We start from the raw sequence: 15788 nt of genomic DNA, 5'->3' as shown, positions 1-15788 counted from the left end.
CATGCCGGGCTCAAGTTAAGATTCTGTTCACAAAAATTCAGAAGCATTGGAAATTATAGTAGGTTGCTTAAGGACCAGAAAGACACCCAAGAAAAACATTAAAGAGTCGTTATCAGGGCTGGAGAGATGGCTCAGCACTTGAGAGCACTGGCTGCTCTTCCAGAGGACACAGTTTCACAACTGTCTGTAACTCCAGTTCCAGGGGTCCAAACACCCATGGCAAAACACAATTGCACATAAAATAAAATTGAAAAATAGTCATTATCTGGCAAACAAATGACCCAGAGAAGGCACTGTTGCTTATAAAATACAGAGAGCCTGTCCTCTGGATGATATGATTGACAGCCCCGCCACAACCCAGTTGCACACTCACCTGCATGAGCCAGGCTGAGGGCCCAGAGCCGAAGGTACGAGGCTGTGTTGGAGATGCAGCCCAGGCAGTACTCGATGGTATGGATGGCCTGGTGGACAAAGATGTCTCCAAAGTTGAACTGTAACAGAGCATTTTCTGTCTTATTTCATTAAGTTTTTTTCTTCCCTTCTCTTTCCCTTTCATAGTGAGGACGTTCATTTCCTTTTTTTATTACAGTAATAACTACATAGGTATGGTTACAATATATTTTGATGCATGTATGTAATAAACACTCATGTTATCAGGGTAAGTGGAGACTTTGAACTTCTGCCTTCCAAGTTAGTTACAAACTATATCGTCGGCCAGTCTCCCGGGGGTCACGGTAGAACAGTGACATGGAGACATGGGAAGGGAAAGGAGCCCTTGCCCGGGTATCTAATTGAAGGCTAAAGACTCTTGCCAGCAAGAGTCAAGATTGCTGAGTGCTGTAATTAAAGGTGTGTGCCACCAGCACCCGCCCTGGGCTTCCTTGAACTCTGCAAACCGAGAAGTCAGCCTTCAGTGCTCTGGTCTCAGATACCTCCATACCTCCTCCTCGTGGCCATCCTTAGTCCCGTGGGCCGCTGCGCTCTTCTGTGCAGAAGTGCTCGAGTGACCACCCTCAAGGTCATCCTCATGGATCGTGAAAGACTGCAGCTGTTGGCAAGCAAAGAGGTGGAGACACCATTCAACCTGGCCTCCGAGTTAGTCAAGTAGCAACAAAATGAAGGCCCTAGTTCAAGGTTAGTTACTCACCCTCATCTCTCATGTTCTAATTTTGGGGTTGGCTTTTTTTTTTTTTTTTTTAATGTCATTCTCTTTCTCTCAGACTCCACAGGAATGATAGTTGGGGATAAGAGAAAAGTAGAGTTTAATACCTACAGCCATTTAAAGCATCTGCAATCTCAATACCGCCCACTATATCTTCTCCACTATCAGAAGCAAGCAGAGTCATCTCTGTACAGCTGCTCCCAGTGTTGTCTGGCAGAGGTTAATCTCCCTGAATCCTATCGATTTAGGCTACTATGTAAATCTGAGGCTCAAGTCAGTTTAGACAGAGAGAGAGAGAGACTGAAATTGATCATTGGCCATAGGAAATACTATGGGGTTCCCTACAGATAGCCTATAGCATCATTCTAAGAAGGGAGTGAAATCACTCCCTTAGACACACACAAAGAGTAGCTTTTTGGGTTTTGTTTTTTTTTGAGCCAGGGTTTCCCTGTGTAATAGTCAAGAGTCCTGGCTGTCCTAGAACTCATTCAGTAGGCTAGGCTCAAACTCACTGAGATCCGCCAGCCTCTACCTCCCAAGTGCTGGGATTAAAGGCGTGTACCACCACCATCCAGCATAATGTTTAATATTCATTTCTAAAGTAGAATTATTTGCAAGGCGGTGGTGGCACAGACCTTTAATCATGAGGTAGAGGCAGGTAGATCTCTATTAATCTGAGGCCAGCCTGGTCTACAGAGCAAGTTCCAGGACAGGCTCCAAAGCTACAGAGAGAAAGAAACCCTGTCTCAAACCCCCTTCCCCAAAATAAAACAAAAAATAAAAAAGTAGAATTATCCGGGGGCATGACTATATAGGGTACACATATATACAGGATATGCCTATAATCCTAGCACTAGGGAGGCAGAAGCTTTGAGTTAGGCTAGCCTGGGCTACTTAAAGAATGCCAGACCAGGCAAGGAGGGAGGTGTGTGTGTGTGTGTCTTGAGACTGTCTTCAAAAAACAAGATATAAGAGTGAAATCCTCTCGTGTCTTCAATGACACCGGGTAGGGTACACACACCCTGAGCAGAGACTTACCATGTTTGAGAAACGGAGGATCACTGTGCTGAAGTAAAGGGGCGGGGGTGGGGGGTGGGACTCTACCGAAGGACGCACACTTGAGGCCAGCCTCGCCCTCCAGACCTCCCCAGGCCTCGCAGGGAAGCCCACTGCCGTCTCCCCGGCCCACACTTCCATGTGCTGTGACCCACGGTGGGGCAAACTAAAACCCAGCGCTTACCTGAGATTTCTGGTGTTTGGCTCTGAGAATAAACGGCTTAATCAGAAGCATCCACGGCACAGAGGCCAATGCCACAATGACAAGGAAAGTTTGGACTTCTTGCTGCGAAGACCAAAGTTGATACCAGTCACTAAGATGGCCACAGAGTACTCTTTCCCACGCATAACGGGGTTCCGCACGCTCAGGGGCAAGGGCAGGTACCTCAGCAGCCCTCTGAGCGAAGTCCACCGTCACTTCGACTACATTCCTAGTGCGGACAGAGAAATAGCTGTCCTGTGCCCAAGGAAGGATAGAAACCATTTCTGTGCGGCTCATGTGGGCCCTGTAATACTCTCTTGCCACATGGGGTCTATAAAACAAGAAGTCCTCCTGAGACACGCCATGAAGACAGAGCTAGGCTTCCCTCACCCTTCAGCACTGCTCTGTGGACCCAGTCATTTCAGTTCCAGAAGAAAATTGCCAGGTCACATGACTCCAACCATCTCCTCACCAAAACCAACCCTTGGGTCATTTTATATTAAATCCGTATTTTATATCTTCAGTGTGAGGTAATTGTTTGAGCTCTCTCTCTTCTTCCTCCCTCCTTCCCCTGCCCCTGTGAGAAATGTGGTGACATTTTGTTTGTGCTCTGACAAATAAAGCTTGCCTGGAGATCAGAGTGCGGAGCTAGCCACTGGTTAACCATAGAGGCCCGGCAGTGGTGGCCCACACCGTTAACGCCAGCACTTGGGATCTCACGCCTTTGATCCCAGCACTTGGGAGTCACAGGCCTCTAATGGCAGCATTAGGGAGGAGGAAACAGGAAGTGATGTGGCTGTGAGAGGAATATGAGGCGGGAGGGAGACAGGAGCTTGCCTCCTCTGTCGGGAGTTGGCTAGGTAAGAAGTGGCTGTGCCCGGCTCCTTTGTCTCTCCATCCTTCAGCATTTGCCCCGATATCTTACTCTGGGTTTTTATTATTAAGACTATTAGAACTCGTGCTACAAAGAAAGAGCCCAGGAGTTCCCACGCTACACCGACTTTCTGCCCCTTGTCCCCTCATGGCTTAGATCTGCTCTACCCTCTGAAGCAGTTTGTCAAGCTCACTATTTGACCGGTGCTGAGGCCCCCAGCCTTCCATTTCATGCCGGGCCCTCCCTACTTCTCATTCCCCTTGGTCCTCACCCACACTGCCCAGTCTTGAGGAGCAGGACTGTTGCCTTTCGAAAGGCGTCCTGACTGGGGCAGGGGCAGGAGACCACTCCCAGGCTGGGGAAATGTCCAATGTGGGCCTTCCTGTTTCCTAGGCTGTATTGTGGTAAGACATTTTACCCAGCGGAAACAGTTTATCTGCCCAACTCCTGCTCAAAAGAGGGAAGGGCTGGGTTGGAGAGTGGGCTCAGCGGTTAAGAGCAATGACTGCTCTTCCAGAGGACCCAGGTTCAACTCCCAGCACCCACATGGCAGCTCACAGCTGTCTGTAACTTCAGTTCCAGGGGATCTGACACCCTCACACAGATATACATACAAGCAAAAATACCAATGAACATGAAATAAATAGATCTTAAAAAGGGGAGGAGGGTGAGTGAGTGCTCCTACCTTGTTCTTATCCAATGAACCCCCTGATGAAGCATGAAGCTACCTCACTGACATTCCATTTTACAACCAGACCTCCTGCTCCCGGATGACATACAAAGACAGCCAGAGCAAAGCTGAGAGCCTTCAGTGACTGCCATTTCTTCTAAGCACATGACCCCAGACTAAGATTATAGAAATCCAAAACCATGTCAACAAATTAACCTTCATAGCAGGCCATAGGGAAGGCAGCCAAGTCTCTGTAATGTTTTTCAATACAAGAAGCTGGAAAGCCACTCACTCGCTGCAAAGCCCGGCGCCTCTTCCAGAAGAAGCGAAGCCTGGGCCTCTCTGCAAGCAGGGAACCCTGAAATACCCAGTTACTCTAAGGCCAATGCCTACAAGAAAGGGTTTGTTTGGGAAACCCAAATACACATTCCCTCTGGTGCCAGCATGGAATGAATGAACCTTTAAAATACGCTTTCTTTGTGCTGGCATCCTCAAGTGAGGCACAGAAGGGCCCTCTGAGCTGTGTCTCCTCTCTGATTATTATCTAAAGCCATCTCTTACAAAAGCCTTGTCGGGTGGCATGCTTTCCTCTCGCTTGATGCCTCTGGAAGGAAGAGAAGGCAGCTAGGAGCCAGGAAAAAAGCTCCAAGTCAGCTAGGAATGGAGTGTTTGCAGTCCCTGGCAGAGGAAGAGGCATCTGTGTGATCCTAGCCATAGAATCCTGTCTGGTAGAATTAGGTGGAATTAAGATTGAAGCGGGTCTTCTATTCATTAAAAAAAAAAAAAAATCTGCCCTCAAAATGCATAAGCTGGCTCATCGCTGGGTGAGGCCAGGGTAAAAGAATAAAGACTGATTCATTCATTGACTTCATCTTACGTACAGATCCCTAGAACTGGCATGACAGTAGTTTTTATAGCCTTTCCATTGTGCTGGGCATCTAAGCGATCCAGAGAGGAGCTAAAGAACTCTGCAGAGTGTGTGTGTGTGTGTGGGGGGGGTCAGATAATCTACACAAGTGCCACTTTATACAAGAGATCCCAGCATCTGCGGGTTTGGGGAGCTACAGGGGTTTTCTGTGTCCTAGAACAATCCTCAGTAGAGACTCAGGGGCAGCTGTTAAGAGGCTGAAGGAAGTAGGAAAGACCAGAGGAGGATTAAGTCCAGCTGTTGGAACTTGCTACCCATGGGGGAACAGGAAACGGAGGAGGAAAGTTCTGGCTGACTTTGGGACTCATGGAATAACCTGGCCACATTTTCCAGAATCCCAACATTTAGAAACAGGAACTTCTGCTCATGATTTCACTTCTATTTTCTTTCATGTGAGCCTTAGCTAGAATTTCTTTTTTGTTTGTTTGGGGGTTTTTTTGTTTGTTTGTTTGTTTGTTTCTTAAGACAGGGTTTCTCTGTGTAACAGCCCCAGCTGTTCTAGAACTCACTCTGTAGATCAGGCTGGCCTCAAACTCATAGACATCCATCTGCCTCTGCCTCCCAAGTTCTGGAATTAAAGATGTGCACCACCACCATCCAGCTTAGAATTTGCTTTTCTAGCAAAAGACTTTGATTGTTTGTATTTAGACAATTTCACTGTGTAACCCTGGCAGGCCTGGAACTCTGTAAGACCAGGCTGGCCTCGAACTCACAGAGATTGACCTGCCTCTGCTTCCAGGTGAGATTTATTTATTTACTTACTTATTTATTTTATATTTACTTACATATTTATTTTGTGTGCATGTGGAGGCCACAGGACAACTTGAAGGAGTTGGTTCATTCCTCTCCCGTATGGGCCCCAGAAATTGAACTCAGCCATCGGTGTGGCAGCAAGCCCTTCCCTGCTGCTGAGTTACCTTGCCGGTCTAAGATTTTTAAATCTTTTGAAGGGACCAGGGCCCATTGTTGCTTTTCTTAAGGGCCAGCTTGTTCAGACCTCTGCCCCATATTTATTACTTCACCATCCTATGTTGACTCAGGTTTGACCTCAACCAGACCCCAGGAATTACACCCAGTCCAGTGGCCAATCAGGTCCTCCCCAACCACAAGCAGGAGCTGTTTCTTGCTATCTTCAGTCAAACAGACCCCTGACAGCAACCACAGTTGCTGAGCAGATGTCATGGGGCAATCACTAAATGCTTCTTACACCAGTCAGGGTCTATATCTAATCATGTCAAGGAATGCCGACCTACAGCAAGCTTAAAGGGGACTGATTGACTCTTCCCGGGTGTTTTTTCTGCCTGGAGAATAAAACTGCTTTCTGTAATTGCATATTGGGTGTCTTCTGGTCATCAGGACCCTACACTTAAAGTTTAAAACTTAACACTGGAGTATTTCACCACTCAAGCCAATCCATCTGAAGGTTATGCTTTCCTCTTTTCCCAGCCAGTTTCCAACTCAACAGTGCCATCCCTTGCACAATACCCCCGCAGGGAGCCTCACAATGGCCATCTGTCCCTGTCCCTTACTTAATAAGAATGCAATGTTCTTCCCTGGGTGGGTGCTAAGACAGCTCAGAGAACTAAGATGCAAAGAACTACTCTCCGCAATACTCAAAGAGCACGAGAAAGATCTAACTCAGTGGGTCGGGGGAGGGACTTCCAAAGCAGAGCTACCTGGTGGCTGTACAGGGGAGCGTTGGACTCATCGTAGTCGAAGAGAAACATGCTGATGAAGTGGATGAGGATGCTGGGAGCCTTCTGGGATGTGTGGGCATCGTACCGACACCACTTGAAAATGATCATGAAAACCAGGTATCCAAACAGACTCAGCATAAAAATCATCTCGGGGATGAACTGCAGGATGATGTTGAGGGTTCTCTTGAAGTAACTAGGGGTGGGAAAACACACACAAGACAGAGTGTTAACAGAGCGTTAGAGCTTAAGCTTGAGCACTCTCTCCAGAGGACTGTGCATACCACCTTCTCGAGCACCGCTGGCGAACAGCCCGACTCACCTGGCAAACACAAACGTAGGTGGATAGAAAAGTAATAGAGATAGAGAATAGTATGAGGGGTGCTTTTGCTTGCACAGATTTGTGGAACCTAGGTCTAGAAGGTACTGCCTAGTGATCTGGCCACAGCTTCTCACGAAGACTTCACTCCTGTGTCACATTTGAAGGTCAAATGAAGCAATAACAGACATTTGGAAGTTTTCTCCTACTCACGCACTACGATGGATGTTGCCCATCCACAGTCTGTGGACCAGAAGGAGCCTGGAATTAAGAATGATTCTAGGGGCCTGGAGAGGTGGCTCATTGATTAAAAGTACTTTGTGCTCTCCCAGAGGATCCAAGTTCGATTCCCAGCAGTCAAATCGGGTGGCTCACACTTCAGTTCCGGGGCTCTAACACCATTTTCTGGCAGACACGCGACACACGCAGACACACGCAGACACACGCAGACACACAGACACACAGACACACACACACTCAGTGGTTAAACGCTGTGTCTGGTAGCACAGGTCTGTAATCACAGCCACTCTGAGGGCTGAGGCAGTTCTAATACTGCCAATAAGTTACACAGCAGCCTGCACAACTTAATGAGACTCTGTCTCAAAAACTATAAAGTTAAAAAAAAAAAAAAGGCATCATGGTTCATGCCTATAATCCCAGAACCTTGGGGGGGGGGTGGAAGCAGGAAATCAAGGCCGTCTTTGCATATATACTGAGTTCAAGGTCAGCCTGAGCTACCTAAGACCCTACCTTTAAAGAGAGGAGGGCCGTGGCTGTAGCTCTGTAGCTCAGTAATAGAACACTTACCTAGTGTGGTGGTTTGCATGAGAATGGCCCCCACCTCCCAGGCTCATATATTTGGACACTTAGCCTTGAGTTGGTAAACTGTTTGAGAAGGATTAGAAAGCTTAGGAGGTGCGGCCTTGTCAAAGGAAGTGTGTCATTAGGTGGCTTTGAGGTTTCAAAAGCCCACACCAGACCTCATCTGTCTTGTCTCTCTCTGCCTGAGGATCAGGATGTAAAGCTCCCCACCATGAAAATGGACTGACCCTCTCAAACTATAACACTTAGCCTGTTTCAGGCCCTACGTTCAATTCCTATTACCTTAAGAAAAGAAAAAGAAAAAAGGGAGAGTATTTTATGATTCTGAAATTCCATAAAAGTCAAAAATTCTCTCAAGACAGGGTGCCAAGATAGAGTAATAGAAGGTTCACAGCCTTCTGCTCTAAGACAGAGCCCTAGGAGGCTGAGCGGGGAGCTCTAGGGATGGAGTGCCAGGAGAACTCCCGATACGCGAGGGAGTCAAAGGCCATCATCTGGGAAGTCCTTCCTCAGCACATCCTTAGCCTCTGTTTACAGCATGTCCTGCGGGGCACAATGTCCTTGGGTTTCCAACTAGAACTACTTCTATGGCCTCTCAAGTTAACCTACAACTGGTTCTTGCCAACAAAATGGAGCCAGGAATAGCCCCCTGCCACTTTGGGTAGAAGCTTGAAGACTAACTCTCTACCTTATTCTGTCATGGCATTCGCAGGGGTCTGGGTAGCGTCTGCCCACCCTCTAAGTCCCCTGGGTGAAAGGATGACAGACATGGGACCATGTGGGCCTTGCTGCTATGATCCATGGTCTTAAGGATTGAGGTTGGAGTTGTTCATTTTGCTGTAACCTAATCCATTCTGGTCATGTGTTCCCATTCTCTTTATCACCCTTTCTTGCTCCTTTTTTTTTTTTTTTTTCTTTTAAAGACAGGCTCTCCCAGAGCCCAAGCCCAAGCTGGCCTTGGACTTGCTATGTAGCCAGATCTTGACCTTCTGTGCTTTCTGCCTCCACCCAAGTGTGGGTAATACAGGCATATTACCGCCTGTGTGCAGTTTTGGAGACTAAACCCAGAGCTTTGTGCATGCCAGGCAGACATTCTACCAACTGAGCTACATCCCAAGCCCCCATTCTGTTTTGTTACCATGGTAACAGTCTCAGCAGTGTCAGGCATTGAGGTTATGATCACCTTCGCTAGGAGCTGAAGTTGAGACTCAAATGACTGACTACAAGCTCTCCATCATTTCTGTGCACCCCGAAGCCCCGCTTACTCCTAACCAGAAACAGGATTTCTGCGCACCTGAAGTCACCTGCCATGTTCAACAGGCACACTGAGTGAGTATGTGACGTTACTAGCATCAATAAGTTTAAGAAGCTTTCCAGTGATGGATGTTGATGGAGGAAAGAAACAGGATGCCGACATGAACAGGCGAGAGGAAGGGAGGTGCTACCAGCTGGGAGAAAGGACATCCAGTATGACCCAGGATTGGAAGCGCCTCGACCAAAATTCATACAAGCCCTGTCCCGCCCACTGGGTGGAGAATGAGCTGGCTACTATACCAACCTTTCCTTCCAGGTAGGAGGACACACAGTGCTTAGAGAGCATTCCAGCACCCTCATGAACCCTGACATTTATTCCCAGGTGAAACACACATATTTACTTTAACAGACTCTGTATGGCAGGAACAGAGGTGCCCCTGTTTCTGGCCATCCAGCCTGTCCCAGCTCAAGCCAAGATGCAAAGGAAGCTGCCTATCATAGGAAGGGTTCTGGTGGCCCTGCCTCTTCCTCATTCGATGATCAAGCAGGGGGTGAATCAAGAAACTCACAGGTAGGGTGGAAGATGGTTCATCAGGTAAGAGCTCTTGAGTTCTTGCCAAGGACCCAAATTTGGTTCCTAGAACCCATGCTAGGCAGCTCACAGTTACCAGTAACTCCAGCTCAGAGGGCCCATGAGCCTACACGCATATGCGTGCGTGCACGCACACACACACAGACTCACACAGACTCACACACAGGTACACATAATTAAAAATAAACCTTTTTGTTTCCTCAAGCAGAGACTCACATGTGATTGAAGAGGCTGAGAACAACACCAAAAGTCATCTGAATGATTCCCAGGACGACTGACATCTTCATCTTATAGGAGTTTAAGAATGTGAGTTTGTTTGAAGCCAGGTTCCAAATCTAAACAAGAAACATGACAAGAAAGACATAAGGCAGAACTGCGGGGCCTTTAGGGGTTCAGGCTACAACCCAACCCCCCAAGGATGCTCTTCTGGGGACGACAGCATGCATGGCTCAGTAAAGGGAAAAGACATAACCACAGCCGTGGTGACAAAGTGTTAGAATCTCTGATGCCATCGATCACATCAACAAGAGGTCACCTGTTGCCTCCATCAGGTTGGTCTGTGAGCCATTTTCTTGGTTAGTTGCTGATGTAGAAGGCCCACTGTGGGTGGGTCCATCCCTAGGCAGGTGTTTTCTGGGTTGTATGTGGAAGCAACCTAAGCAAGCTATGAGAAGCAAGCTAGTAAAAATAGCTCCCCTCCACAGCCTCTGATTCAGGTCCTGCCTTAGCTTCCCTGCCTCATAAAGGGCTGTAATCTGTGAGGCTAAATAAGCCCTTTCCTCTCCGAGTTGTTTGTGGTCATGGTGTTAATCCCAACAACGGGAAGCAAACTAAAACATGGCCTGAATTCCATTCCTGAAGCCCACGTAAAAGTAGGAGAAAACCAACAAAGTTGTCTTCTAGCCTCCACATGCACGTGCGCTCTCTCTCTCTCTCTCTCTCTCTCAACCTCTCTCTCTCAATCTTTCTCTCTACTTCTCAAACTCAATCTCTCAATTTCTCTCAATCTCAACATCTCTCAATCTCTGTCTCAATCTCTCTCTCTCTCTCTCTCTCACACACACACACACACACACACACACACACACACACACACGAAAACCAGAAGATACACTTATTTGCCTTGTGCCAAATGGAAAGATATTCTGAAATACTACGGAGTCTCAAACCTGCTTCAGTCCCTTTACTAATGGCCTGCAGAGAGTTAACTGAAGAATGGACAGTTCCTGGATGATCCACAGGGCAAAGCACTTCTCAGAACCTTAAGCCATTTCTAAATCACTTGTCAGAACTACTGTGGATAAATATGATTCTGCCTGCCATACAGTTCTGGTCCTGGCACAACTATCAGTGACATATGTTCCTGTCCAGCCCTAAACAAAGACATAGAGTAGCCACAGGGCTAATCAGGGTGTCACCCTGGCTAAGGGCCTCAATACCAATGTTCCTCATTGTCACAGAAAGTCCACTAACCCTGTGGTCTCCATTCCCATACTAATCCCTTACTCCAACCATTGACCTCACATGAAATCTAAGCACATCCCATAATACCTCTTAAAGGTAACAAACCCACAGAGCCTTCTCAACTTCCACCACAAACAGCTTCCTACCCCAAAATGGCTTTCTTTCTGGGAGGCTGTATCGGTTACTTGTCTGTTGCTGTGATAAGACACCATGACCAAGGCAACTTATAGAAGAGTTTGACCAGTTCCAGAGAGGTAAGGCTCCATCGTGGCAGAGAAGTGTGGTGGAATGAAGGCTGGAGCAGGAACCTAAGAACTCACATCCTCTACCACATAGAGACGTTTTCATCTCAAAGCCCGCCCACCCCCGGGGATGTACTTCCTCCAGCCAGGCTGCAACACCTCCACCTCCACAGCAGCATCACCAAGTACTTAGGACACCAAGTACTCCAATGCCCGAGACTATAGAAGACATGCTCAATCAAACCACAGCAAGGGCCAATATCCAGTTAGGCATAGCCATAATACATAGTCATCTTGTCCATCCCCACTGTATGTCCACATACTCATATGCAGGGGTATACAGACATGTTGTTAGAAGCTACATACGGCTCGGGGCCTCTCTGCAATATTCTGAGCAGCTGTCAACCAGCCACCAGGAGACCAGTAGGATGGAGGGAGAGGGGTGTCTGAACTCTAGAGTCACCGCCTCTACTCATGGCACAGCTACCCAGGCGTCTAAACTATCCAAGACCTGCCCTCTGGCCCACCGTTCTTTGCCCATCAGGTGACCCATGTCTACAGCACTTCTCACTTTAGTGAGGGTAGAGTCTCTAACACATTATAGATCTAGGCAATCAGATAAACTACAAATGCTAATTAAGTACCAGCCCTTTTAGATGTATTTATCTCATTTAATTCCAAAAAAAGACTTCCTAAGATAGACATAAATATTCCAGTTATATAAACTTAAAGAGAATTAATCACAACCTTAGAAAGAATAAGTCACTGATTGTGATGGTTTGAGTAGGAATGGTCCCCACAGACTCACGTGTTTGAATGCTTGGCCTTTGGGGACTGGCACTATTAGGAGGTGTGGCCTTGTTGGAATAGGTGTGGCCTTGTTGGAGAAAGTGTGTACTGTGGGAATAGGCTTTGAGGTCTTACATGCTCAAGCTACACCAATGTGGCACACAGTTCACTTCCTGTTGCCTGTGGATCAGGATGTAGAGCTCTTAGCTACCTCTCAACACCATGTCTGTCTACACGCTGCCATGCTTCCCATCATGAAGATAATGGACTAAACCTCTGAACTGTAAGCCAGCCCCTTTTATAAGAGTTGTCATGGTCACTGTGTCTCTTTACAGCAATAGAAACCCTAAAACACAATGTACCTTGAACCAAGATTTAGATACAGGCCGCCAAATTTCTTAATCACTCTATGGCTCATGGCAGAGCACTTGCCTCCTGTGCACAAGGCACTGGATTCGGTCTTCTTACAAAAAAAAGGAAACTAAAACACTTAAGGCTGTTGCACCATAATGAAGGCCAGATATTTTGTATCCAAATCACAGGAAGATACTCAACACAGTGAATGGACGCACTGAGGAAACGTATGATATGCAATGGTTAAACCCTTCACTGGTCTCTGACTCAAACACTGAGAGGCCCAGAAACATAAGGATCACAGCAGCCAGACCTGAAGCTCTGTATAACACTTTATAGTCTGCGGATCGTCAATAACACATGTATGATTTTTAAGATGAGCAGTTACATTTGTGTATGTGGTGTGGGGGATAGAACCCAGGGCCTCACACACGCAAGTTCTAAATGTTTCCAGTTTGCCGCTTATTTAGGTGCCCCACATCTCTGACCTTGCCATTCTTTTCCTTCTCTTTCAAAATCGTGGTCAGCTGGCAACACGGCTCATGGTCAGAGCACATAGCTGACCTTACGTTATGTCCTCATAACATTACAGAAGTGTACAGCTCGTCCCAGGACATGGAAGCTCAGGCAGAAACCTATAAGGCCTTTTAGAGCTTGCTTCCTGCATCCACATCTGGCTCACAATACCTGCAGCTCCAGATCCAGGGGATTTGATGCCTCTGGCCCTGCTCGGGCACCTGCACTCATCTACACATAACCACACAGACACATCAGACACATCCACAGAACCTTAAAAATTAAAATCTTCAGAAAATATTAGTGACTTGTTTGCCTTTTACACTTTGCAGTTTACAAACTGGCTTTCAAGGATCGTACCTGTTGTGATTAAAAACTTAGACAGAAATTGAACTGGGCAGCAGGTCTGAAAATTCCCGTGCAATGCTTTCCGCTTTTATTGGTGAGAAGGAACTGATGGGAAGAACCCAGGAAAACTGGAGATGACTGCATACGGGAAACCAACCGAGAGGGAGGCTACTGAGGAGCCACTGTCAGACCCATGAAGTTTACTTCAGTTACTGAAGCTCAAACTGGCCACTCAGACTCTGCCCCACACAGAACTGAGAAAAACATTTACCAAGCTCCTCCACAGGAGGTTCGGTTGACTGGGAGCACAACATTGCCACCTGCTGGCAGCATGCACGGACTTTCTATGAATGAATGTGTGTATCCATTCACAACTCAGCTTTTTTTTTTTTTCCCCCTCTACTCAGAGATCACACGGTCTAAAGGCTTTGGGAGATGCCACATCTCAGTTGACTGTGAGATATAACAAACAAATCAGCAGAATGCAACATGTCTTTCAAGTCCTCAGGAGCCTGGGGAGAAATCTCAGTCTGTGAAGTGTTTTTGTACAAGCCTGAGAATCCTGGTTCGGTCCCAGAACGCATGTGAAAATGTGTGGTCGTGTGTGCCTTTAATCCCAGCGCTGGGGAGGTGAAGACAGAAGGAACCCGGACACTCCCTGGCCAGCCAGCCTAGCTCATTGGAAAGCCTCGGGTCTCAGTGAGAAAGCTGGTCTCAAAACACAAGGCACCTTGAAGGGGACACCCAAGGTTGACCTCTGGCCTACAGAAAAAGTCATACTAAACAGCACAAAAGATGTCACCCACTGGGGGGGGGGGAGGCTAGGGGACTAGATTAGGATATTAAGTAACTCATTTACTGTGCATACTTTAGGCAACCAAAGTGGCAGCACATGCATGACTTCAGGAACTGTCCACCAGCCTTTCTTTTCCCCTTTTTGAGGCAGGGTCTCTCAGTGGCCAAGCAGGCGAGGGTGGGTGGCTAGTGAGTGAGCCCTAGGGATCCACCTGTCTCCACCTCCTGATGGTTGGGATTCCAAGCGCATACTACCATGCCTAGGTGTGTTTGTCTTGTTGTTTGAGACAGGGTCTCTCCGTGCAGACCAGGCTGGCCTCAAACTCATAGAAACACCCCACTCTGGCCCCGAGTGTTGGCATTAAAGCTGTGCACCAACACGCCCAGCCCATATTTGGCTTTGGAGACCAGACATGGGTCCTCACACTCGTAAGACCAAGCACGTGGGTAGCTGAGCCTCCCCTCCAGGCTGCAAGGGCCTTTTCAAAGCTGTCGCTGGCCAGCAGTGGGACAGCTTCAGCAGAGAAAATGGGCAGGAGGCAGTCCAGGGTGCAGCGGAGTTCAGCAGCTGGACCGGCCCTGCCCGTCCCGCCAGCCCCTGAATCATCCCATCTCACTCGAGGTCTGCTGTTCCACCATCTCTACTCAGAGATCCCGGAGGACGCTCTTACCGGATCGATCCCAAATGGGTAGGGATTTCCAGAATACACTCCTGGGATGGCTGGGTCCAGCTGCAGATATGGACTCTTTTCCACGATGTGAGCACTACAAGAACAAAGTGAGGAGACAAAAGTTATGTAACAATCATCAGTATCATCAGTATCATCAGCTGTGAGCTTCTGGCCAACCAAAGCCCTGAGGCTGACATGGTGGCAGTTTTGTTTACTCAACTCCGTGTTTGGTCACTGAATTGCTACCATGTGTCAGGTACTGCCCTGAGCCCTGAGGTTTCCCAAGTTACTCTCTGGACCACACAGGTTAACAGCCCGAGTTCCCAAAGAGCCCTAGCCCTGACTGGAGTGCAGTCAGAAAAACTGCAAACTAAAATACCAGCCAAGTGGGGACAGGGCTGAGGGGAATGGACAGAGGAGGAGGAAGGTTAGAGAGGGGCCGAGTCATGAGACACCTGGGCCAGTCCTGAGGGTGGTCCTGAAGGCCAGATGGACATTTTACACATAGGCCTTGATCTCTGTAAAACTCAATTCCCCCCCCCAAAAGGGGGGGATTAAAAACTTGGTCTGGCTATCCAGTGAGCATCATGGATGTGTCAGCCTTAGCGTCCCGTCCCTCCGTGCCTAGCTTACAAATATGTGCCGCCCTGCCCAGCTTCTAAGTAGATGCTGGGGATCTGGATTTGGGTCCCCTTGTTGGGACGGCAAGCACTTTTACCAGGTAAAAATGTTCCCAGCCCTATTTTATTTTACTGGCCAGAAAATATGTGTTTGAACTAAAGAACAGAACACAAACCACTGTGGTCAGATGCCCAGAAAAGCGTTCTCCCTGCACTGCACCGCTGGGCCATGGCCTCGGGGAGTGGCTTGGGACACCAGGAAGCCTACTTGGGCCACTAGTGTGCTGCCTTCCTTATTGGGCCATACAGCCAACCCCACTGACCATAGGAAGTCTCCAGAAAAACACCATCAAATGCCGGAGGAAGCAGGCCCAGGGCCCAGACTCTCCCTGGGAAACAAACTCAGCCTGAGGGTA

The 15788-nt window shown here is 47.9% G+C and overlaps 1 protein-coding gene across 3 annotated transcripts in view; it reads right to left on the bottom strand.

Moving 5' to 3' along the window:
• The window catches only part of Atp6v0a4 (ATPase H+ transporting V0 subunit a4), a 77786-nt gene that overhangs the window by 2381 nt on the left and 59617 nt on the right, over positions 1–15788 (bottom strand). For all 3 annotated transcript variants that reach the window (XM_051174638.1, XM_051174641.1, XM_051174639.1), the window contains exons 14-19: positions 14753–14846; positions 9790–9908; positions 6569–6782; positions 2403–2504; positions 941–1048; positions 374–491 (exon numbers count right to left, since the gene is read on the bottom strand). In XM_051174638.1, coding sequence (XP_051030595.1) covers positions 374–491; positions 941–1048; positions 2403–2504; positions 6569–6782; positions 9790–9908; positions 14753–14846 — 755 coding nt within the window. The remainder of the gene's footprint in view (positions 1–373; positions 492–940; positions 1049–2402; positions 2505–6568; positions 6783–9789; positions 9909–14752; positions 14847–15788) is intronic.

This window comes from Phodopus roborovskii, unplaced genomic scaffold (assembly GCF_943737965.1).
Source record: "Phodopus roborovskii unplaced genomic scaffold, PHOROB, whole genome shotgun sequence".
NCBI lineage: Eukaryota > Metazoa > Chordata > Mammalia > Rodentia > Cricetidae > Phodopus > Phodopus roborovskii.
Note: the sequence above shows the minus strand (reverse complement) of the source record. Positions and strands in the feature narration are given on the sequence as shown.